This window comes from Papilio polytes, unplaced genomic scaffold (genome assembly GCF_000836215.1).
Source record: "Papilio polytes unplaced genomic scaffold, Ppol_1.0 DF821400.1, whole genome shotgun sequence".
Lineage (NCBI taxonomy): Eukaryota > Metazoa > Arthropoda > Insecta > Lepidoptera > Papilionidae > Papilio > Papilio polytes.
In genome coordinates this window covers 4,704,591-4,714,555 of record NW_013527804.1, presented here as the reverse complement: position 1 = coordinate 4,714,555, position 9,965 = coordinate 4,704,591, and the positions used below count along the sequence as shown (strand labels likewise).

Genomic DNA, 9,965 nt, shown 5'->3' with positions numbered 1-9,965 from the left:
GTTAACATAAGATACTCTAAAACAATCTTGAGAATAAGCCGATTAGAATGACATCTCATTCTTCCTTAATTATTTGGCTGTTAAAAACAAAATTATATTTGGTGTTACCAAATTAAAACATACTTTGTTTCTGTAAAATTTATTTAAATACCCATTGCTAGATGTTAACGGAAAATGTTGAATATAGTATTGTCCTTTGTCAATGTTCCAATCATACTAACATCTGCCGTCGCCGTTACAAATTGTCAACTGGGAGATCGATCACGGGAATCAGATTACATTTTAGCGGGTGTGTCCTTTGTTGTATTCACGTAATGTGTTATTTCTATTCAATCTTTAATATGTAATTTACTCCAATGAAAAGATTCGAATGAAAATCACTATTACTAGTCTAATATTGTATTACCTGTGGTATTACCTAAAATACATTAATAATCAAAATTGATTATTAATGTATTTTAACTAAATAGTTGCAAGCAGTTTTAAGGGCAATGCTCTCCCCCCCTAGACCTAGCCTAGATCACTGGTGACGCTGATAGATAAAAGGCTGACTTTGATTGACATCATCTAACGGCAAAAAAATATGAAATGAAATAGATACACAGTGTACATTTGCAACCGAGAGAAAAACGTTAAGCGACTACATATTAAAAAAAAATGTGTTTTTTTAATTTTACAAAAGAATTTGATGGACCATAAAAATAGCATTTCGTATGGCTATCGTACTAAATATATTTAAAAGATACTTTACCCAAAAGATCTTACATTTTCAAAGAAGTGGCGGAATATATTAGGTAATAATAAAGGCACTTGTTCAATGCGGAATGGACACAATATAATTCTAGGTAAGTCGGGATTTCCGTGCTGTAAATAAGTCTTGGAAGGATTATTTTCTTTGTGGCGCCAAATGCTCACTACCTGAATTAGTAAGGTATAGTAATTATTTACGTGAAAGAGATGGAAATAGTGTTAGTATATCTGTCTCTACTATGTAATAGTTCCTTGTAAATTGTCTTTTTAACATGAATTATGTCGAGATGAAAAAATATATATATTTTAGTTGAAATGTGCTGTGTATTTATGTTAAAGTTATGTTAACATGATTGTCTATAGTTTTGGTATAGGGCCACGAAATTTCGCGTTCAAAATAATTGATACTTCAACCGTTTTTTTTTTCTATAATAATTCAGAGCATTGAAGAATGACACATTGCAGTAAAATGTCTATATTGTAACTTCGACACTTTCGACGGAAATAACAAACAAAAAAGTAAATATAATAGCTCCAAGTACTACCCTACCTTTAATATACCAATGTAATTTATACGCGAACAAAGCCGTATTCAACGAAATATAATTCTCGTAATTACGTGTTTAGCTAAATCTTAGTTTACTGTGACAAAAGCTTCGTATGATTTCGAACGTATTAACTCTTCGAATGGCTCTCCGTGAATGTGTTAGATTTTTTCTAATAATCTCTTTATGAAAGGGGAACCAGACTCCCTGACCCTTCAATTATCCATTAGTTGTCGATATGCGATAATAGCCTTTATCGTAATGTGAATAGGAGTTTTTGTGTACAAAATCTCTTTAATAGACATAATACGAAAATATTATCATAACTGGGGGTGCGGTGATTTTTGATGTCATTTTTTGTATTTTTGCCTTTTGTTGGGTGAAAGCTCTGAATCTAATATTGAATAATTAAAAATGTCAACGACCATAAATAATATAAAAACGATATTTACTGCTTTGATGATATGCAGTCTTGGGTAGAATTAAAAACCTTACTTAGATTTCGACAGAATATGGCACAGGAAAAGAATTTAGTCGGCATATGCTATTTTTATATAAAATAATAAAAAAACACAACACTATAACTAGCAAATTAATTCTCATTTGTGCCCTACAAGCAATAGCTAACATAAAGTGCACTCTGTTCTTTAGTTTTAGTTTTTTTTTTATGGAAGTGTGTAAAGCATGTCGTGTACTTTGGCTACTTAATAGTATTAGAAAAGGCAGGTGGCATTATGACTCACGCTATGACGTGCAGGGGTCAGTCGACGAGGAAATATCACGGTAGGTACGGCGCCGTGTGGGGTGTGTTATCACAGTATTTATCTACTTATGTGCATAAGGGTTGCAGACGCATAAAAAGGATGGATAAATGGTAGCAAAAAATACCATACGATGTAGTTTTTTTCTTCTTATGTATTCAGACTTATTAACTAAATAGGTTATAATGAATTTTTGATTAATCATGCTAATATTATAAATGTGAAAGTTTAGATGGATGGATCGATGGTTGTTAGAGTTTGTAGCTTAAATTGCTGAACGGATCACAATGAAATTTGGCACACATTTAGAGATTAGTCTGGAAGAATACATAGGCTACTTGGTTTTTTAATACCACGTGGACAGAGTCGCAGGCTAAAGCTAGTTTCATATATTTTTTACGAATTTTTGCTGCCCAAAAACGATAGTTAGGTACTGTTATAATAATTTTTTCCTTTTAAAAATACTTTGAAATACTAACTATAATATTATTTTAAATATTGCTTATTAACATAAAATATGTTAATTACTTGTTTTTATCTAATGACATATAATACTAAAGGCAAGAGTTTTGCAAAATACAAGCGGCAGCTGGCGCAACAAAATTCCCTTTCGCAAATTCGTATCTCCCATAAATTACAAATTTTGTTTCACAGACTTCCTTGAGAATAAATTTAGATATTTCTACATGTTTATAAAATAACTTCTAATATAAAACTGATTAAAATAACTTTAAATCAGCTTCATTTTAAACTTAAGACTCAATTTAAAAACAATATTTTAATTACAAAATTTTATGCAAAGAAAAAACTACAGAACTAATAGAGTCACTGTCAAAAACCGTAAACATATTCTAGTGAAAATAATGTATTATTTTATACAAGGAATACCATATTGTCCACTCCCTGTGTTGAATCTACGCCCCTACTTCAGTCGTAGCCGCGTGTCGTACCGGGATGAACGTCCTTTATTAACGACTTCCCATTCCCCGAACTTTCGTGGTGCTTTACCGACTCCTAACTTTTTAATTCAATTATTGCTGTGTTTTTATTTGTGTGTGCTTCATGGTAGCGATTGTTGTTTAAGGTATGTATTGGTTATTACTTTTTTAATTATGTTAAGTTGCATGTTAACCGTTTTCTTTAAATTTCAGTTCAATTAATTTTCTTTAGAAGGACTTCACGTTTTATTATTTTTAATTAAATCGTGATTCTCATTTGTTCCATTTTATTATGTACTATTATTTAATAGCATTGTTCTAAAGTACTGGTAGTTTTATTCACTTGAAGTGTATTTCTTTGTTTTTTTTTTTATTTATATTTAGAACTGTTTTTGTTATTTTTATAATAACTAAGATAATATTGATGTAGAATTAATCTAAATGTTATTTTAGAGCAGTCTAAATAATTAACTTTTAAGTTTCTTAATATTTAACGTCCCTAAATGCTTTATTTCAAAGCTACCGCTTTTTACAATGCACCCATTTAAACTAAAAACGTTCTAAGTGAGTCACATATAAACATGAGTATGGTGTAGGTGTAATATGATTAATTTTGACGCATGAGCAGCAATTGTCAGAATTAAGGCAAGATGAAGAAGGATCGTTTGTGACACGAAAGAATAATGTGGATTGAACTTTACACAATTGAATAATTATATTACGATAAAAAAAAACTTTAGAGTATTAAATTAGAAGTTTTTTTTTCTTTATTATCATAAAAAAAGCATTTAGTAAAATTCAAATGTTGATTTTTAGTACATAATCATCGAGTTTAAATATTAACTTCGTTTTTTTTTAAATTAATAATGATTGCCTAAAATAAGAAGTAACCTTATGTTAAATATTAATTTATAATTACAGTAACTTTACTACTTGAATATTTAAAATAGTCTCAACTTAATAGAAGAACTAAAAAAACCTTTTTAAAAAGACATCATAATTGTAAGAGGTCGTATATTTAAAACAACCAAATTCTTGGCAGGTAAAAGGGCATGTCCGCGGAGATGATGTTATAAAAAAATCTTGGACGTGACATATTTTCCTTGTCGCAAAAGCCTTAAGAGCCTCGTTTATTCTAAATTTGAAAAGTAAAAAAATTTATCGTCTTTAATAAACGATGGTGAGGAAGCTCGGGCGAGAATTTTTCGTAGAAATTTTTACAGGAATTTCATTGTAAGTGGTCTTCCCTGAGACGATCTAGGCGTCAATTAGTGTCACTCGTTTATTAGTTCCGAGCCCCGGCAAAGAATACTTTGTACGGTATTGAACATTTAAAAGAAAAAAACCCTGTCCTACATATTTTTAATCAAAATTTACTCTATAAAAACTATGCTTTCATTTTATGGATAAATATTTTCGACTCTCGTAATAAAATCATAACCATTTATAAATCAAACTTCTACGAACACTCGAAAATATTTTACAACTATTTAATATCCGTTATGTAGTCGAAAACTTGATGTAACTTTATCAAAACTCGTAATCCGTAGTTGCATAACTTATACAAAACTTAAGGCAGCTGTACCACAATTTCCTACATCAATCAAATTTTATCCCGTACATAAATACTTCGCAACTAATTACCTTAAGCGGGGATAGACACTTACCAGCGCCGTAACTTACTGAAATTTAAGTTACACAACTTAGCCAGGTTCTAGTTTCAAGTTGTTATAAATTGATTTCCTTGAATTATACATAAGTACTTCAAACACAGAAGCGGACCTTAATTGTTATAATTTATTTCAAGTCAACAATAATTTAAACCAATCTCATTAAGCAGTTGGTTAACATTGCGTTAGCTTTTTTCAACTAGCTTCTGTCCACGACTTTGTCTGCGCTGAATTAAAAATAAAATTTAAAAGTAGCATATTTGTTTTTCCAGACTATGTTCTACATATGTATGACTATAGTAACATCCATGTATACCTCCAAATTTTCGCATTTATAATATTAGTATGTCTTTGATGATATTATGATAATTATGGAATAGTGTTGTGCTCAATCGTGTTCACAAAGTTTAGGTCTTGATTTGGACAAGCGTTTATTCTGAAATCCGTTTAAGGATTTCATTATCAAAAGACATATTAAACAACTTAAAGTCTTATCTCTAAAACAGCATGAACATCGTATTCACTGGATTAATCTTGTACTCGCCTAAAGGGATCTCAAGGTTTCTGTCTCAAATTGTATGGCCTATTTTAACAGGATTAATATATATTACAAAATCTTACTGCGTGGGGTCCAGACCCGTTTTAACCGAACTAGATGTTTTTAACACACTATGTATGATGTAAGTCTTTTATGTAAAAAGTTAGTAAATTTACTACATGCAATGAATACAATGTAATTACATTACTAAGTTCGACATAATTTTTATTAAAGTACTTCTTAATCTGTGTCTGATAAAAAATCACATATCATACTAATATTATAAATGCGAAAGTTTAGATGGATGTTTGTTAGAGTTTGTAGCCTAAACGGCTGAACGGATTTCGATGAAATGTGGCATAGATGTAGAGAAATAGTCTAAAAGAACGCAGACTACATCCATTTGTTTTTTTTTTAATTCCTCGCGGACGGTGTCACGAGCGAAAGCTAGTGTAACATAAAAGGAAACCTAAACACATCTAAAGATATTTCTCAAGTAATTATGACATGTATTAAGTGTCCAGAATAAAAAAAACAAAGAACTGAAAGTCTTAACACTTGAAAATTTACAAAAGAACCGCTACCACTTCAAACATTTTAAACGCACTTAAGCAGATATGAAAAGGAATTGTAATATTAAAATGTATACCTCGTTTGGCTCACAAAGAGCAACAATATAAAGATACGAACAAAGTACGCAGAAAGCAAAATGATTTTGTTCATTTCTTTCGGAGTGTATCTTTACAGCTTATTTCGAAAGACAAACGATCGGGTACAGTCCAAGTGAAAAAAATTAAATCTAAAAACAAAAGGCGGGCTTGATTCTCGATCCTCCACTTCAAGTCTCTTTGAATGGAAATTGTCGAAAACCTTCTTAAACAAAAGACGAGAGGTCTTTAGACGTTGAGTAATAAAAGTCCATGGTCTTTTTTTTTGTTGAAAACTGTATAGACTTTTTAAAAATGAATTATTTAAGGCACTAACGATTAAAATGTTTAAGAATTACCTTTTAAAATTCAATACGATAGAACATTCATTGTTTTAGACTTAGAGATTATGTTTGCGGGTATTAGTATTTTACTAAGAATTACTTCGTAAATTTAGCATTTTTAGGTACTCTTAAGTAGTACAAATCGTACGGTTTATAAACGCGCAGTTATAATGACAAAGTGTATAATTAGAGACTGCTTAGTTAACTGTTTGTCGATTTTTAATGTAAAGATCTATATATACCTATGTTAAAGTGGAGTGGCTGTTTGTAATAAAATTCCAGATTTCCGGAAGAAGTATTTGCGTTACTGACAACGAAAATCTGATTTAAATTTTTTGTTTGTCTGTCTGTGTGCCGTTTGTTTCGGGTTATCTCCGAAACAGCTTGGCCGATTTCGACCGGATTTTCATTCAAGCGTAGCTGACAGAGACGGGCATGTTATAGGCTACTTTATTCTTAATATAGCGTGAACGAAGTCGCAGGCAACAGTTAGTTTTTATCTAATAGGACTTGAATACATATTTACACATTTTATTTCAGTAGTAACTAAACAAGAATTAAAAAAACTGATGTCCTACTGTTCTATGCTATTTTGTTTGTTTGTACTTATAAAAATAGTTGGAAAACTCGACATAACATTTTGATAAAACCTTTGATGTAGAAAGCCAGTCAAACAAAGGCCTCCACTGTTACAAATTTCATTGCTAAAAATGCTCATTTTTGTAAAACCTTTTATTAACAAAATATTCTCATTACTTTCAGGTACATTAAAATGCGCGACATGGAGTTGGTCGTCAAATATTTGCTCCTAACTTTGGCTTTGACTTCATTTCAAATATCATACACAGAGAGTCGGCTTAATGAGAAACGCAGAGACAAAACGGACAGGAAACATTCAGTACAAGTAAAGGATAATTTATGCGAAATCGCAAATAGAGAGTCCAAAGTGCATTGCTACTGTGAGAGAACTGAAATCAATACTGCGACTAGAGCTGATTGTTGGGTGTTCAATGGCGGCATTGATGAAAGTGACCCTATATGGGCGAGCTTCAATTCTCAAATGTATTTAGAGAGACTCACGTTTAATGTTAGATCGGACGGAGCCTTGACGTTCATTCCGTTAGCTGTGATTCATCGACTTAAGAGATTGCAAAAGCTATACATACACTATGCAACGTTCAACAAAATAGAAAAGAAAACATTCACGAATCTGACGTCAATTAAAGAAATAACATTGATGAATAATAAAATTACAGAATTAGATTTCTCCGCATTCAAAGGACTACCAGCTCTAGTCAATTTAACAATCAAAGAGAATAAAATAACAGAAATACAAAGAGACATATTTGTCGAATTACCAAGTTTGAACTATCTTGATTTATCGTTTAACAACATCAATCTCGCCCACGAAGGCTGTTTCGAACATCTATCTGCACTGAACGATCTAGTACTGGAGGCGAATTTGATTACAGTTCTGACTAGAGATACTTTCCGAGGACTTGCTAATTTGACAAGATTGGATTTGAGGTCGAACAAGTTATCAATGATTGGCGATTTAACATTTACGGAATTGTGGAATTTGAATGAGCTACTCTTGGATAACAATGAATTGAAATATTTGTCTGAAAGGGCTTTTGATGGGCTCGCTTTGCTGGAGAAGTTGTCAATGACGGGTAATCAATTGCAGTCAATCAATGAGGGACTTTTGGAAGGCGTTCGAGGACTCAAGTTATTGGATTTGAGGAATAATGAATTAAAGACATTTTCTCTAGATACGGTTAAACCAATATTTGAAAATTTAAAAGACAAATCGTCCGTACTCTACTTAAGTGGTAAGTTAACATAATGTTTTGTATTATTATACTCTTGCAATTTGACGATAACTAGGTCTACTTACAAATTGATTTCTTTATCTATATCTATCTATACTAAGATTTGTATTTATGTACGTATTAAAACAACTCAAAAACTATTGGGCCGATTTCAAATTATTTCACCATTAAAATCTACGACTTTTTTAATATTACCTAATTTCACGCGGGCAGAGTCGCAACCAACAGCTAGTATAACATATTTCCTGGATTTCTGACTCGATTGTAGAGTAAACTTGTTATTAAGATTGTAATAATACGAACTGTTCATTTACGGGTAACTAACTCTGTTCTATTAACAATAGAATCTGTATCAATCCCCCTTGGTGCTTTAATCTCCTGTTCTCAACTTTGAGTACAAAAGTCCCCCTTTAGCAAATCAACAACAAAATAACCTTTTGAATGCAACGAATGAGAATTATTTAACCGTACAAACATTCGTTACATTACTATGTAATTTATTCCCTGTCAACAAGTCATAGTTCTTATGAACTAGTTAGTAGGATGATATTTAAATGTAAGAGGGGGATTTTAGTTTATTTTGATTCTTGTTAAAATGTGATTTCACTATCATTGTACATTTTTGTATTACAGTAGGCCTAACAAGAACAATCATACTCGTGAATCGATTGTCATCAATCTATACTATTATAATAAAGCGTAAACACACACTTCTTTGTTGCCTAAGATGTCAGCAATTACAACATATTTTTGAATAGTTCTTTTTTTTAATAAAAAGTAAATATTTTGGATAAAAACCCTAATGAGGGAAAGAGACCATAAGTTGCTGCCAACATCAAGGAAGCAAGGTTGTCATCATCTCATGTCATTTTAACATTTGTAATTGATAATTTGACAAATGTAAACAGTAAAATAAAATTTCATTATTCCATGCGAATGAAATCGCACGGGAACAGCTAGTATAATTATGTTTTTAATGCACAAACGTTATTTACAATATATTATTTGGTTTCCAGGCAACAATTTTATCTGCGATTGCCAGCTAATTTGGTTGCTAACTTTAAGAAATGAAACCAAGAGTGAACCACTTAAATTAGCACTGAACACGATCACATGTACATTCGATAGAAATGAAGATAATCTCAAAGAAAAAGACGTCAAGGATAACATTGAAAAGGTATTCGAACTTGGTACCAATGGTGATGTGTTCCAACGGGCTGATGACGAATTATATGCAGACAATCCATTATATAAATTGGATACGACAGAGAGAAATATCTCTAGTGAAGTTGTACTAGTTGATGTACCAATAGAAATGTTACCGTGTCCTGGTGAAAAATTGCCTAAGGGAGAAGATTCTTTGATGCTATCATCTAAAGACGAAAGTTACTGGCAATCAAATTCAAGTATAAAATTAAGTGTGACGTCATTTCCATTAATAATCCTTTTATTAGCATCTTATATTTATCATTAATTAAATGAAAATTGTAAAGATTCCTTTTAGTGTGTTTCGATGTGAATATAAAATTAATGTAAGAGAAACTATTGTAGGTAAATCGCTGTTCATAGCTTTACTTAATTAATAAATTTATTAGATATCATCAACTGTGTTTTAATTAAACAATTTTAGTTTAAAATATTTGATTAGAAGAAAGATTCTATGAAAAAAAACTAACATTTGAAATAAAAATTGATTTTCAATTAAACCACTGTCTAATTCGTGTAATAATAATACGGTTTGCATTGAAATTATATCTATACTAGATGTTTTATTGGATTTTCTAATGCTAGTTAGAAATAGAGCAGACAATATAAACTATAATTGCTAGATCGGAATCAACAATTATAGTGTAGACGTGGATAATTTCAAACACATGTTACTCATGTGTTATAATACACATCAATACACGATGTAGGGTGTACAAAAAAGATGAATGTAA

The 9,965-nt window shown here is 31.1% G+C and overlaps 1 protein-coding gene across 1 annotated transcript; it reads left to right on the top strand.

The window, feature by feature from the left end:
* The first annotated feature begins 3,002 nt into the window (after nt 1–3,002).
* LOC106108820 (connectin-like) lies at nt 3,003–9,510 on the top strand. The gene is made up of 3 exons (XM_013290097.1): nt 3,003–3,140; nt 6,956–8,025; nt 9,042–9,510. The coding sequence occupies exons 2-3, from the start codon at nt 6,966–6,968 to the stop codon at nt 9,497–9,499; spliced, it is 1,518 nt and encodes a 505-aa protein (XP_013145551.1). The 5' UTR covers nt 3,003–3,140; nt 6,956–6,965; the 3' UTR covers nt 9,500–9,510.
* The last annotated feature ends 455 nt before the right edge of the window (nt 9,511–9,965 follow it).

Excerpts from the sequence above, each read along its gene's own strand:
- LOC106108820 (XM_013290097.1), top strand. The coding sequence starts at position 6,966 with ATGCGCGACATGGAGTTGGTCGTCAAATATTTGCTCCTAACTTTGGCT. Across the intron at positions 8,026-9,041 it reads GTCCGTACTCTACTTAAGTG|GCAACAATTTTATCTGCGAT; the intron begins GTAAGTTAACAT and ends TTTGGTTTCCAG.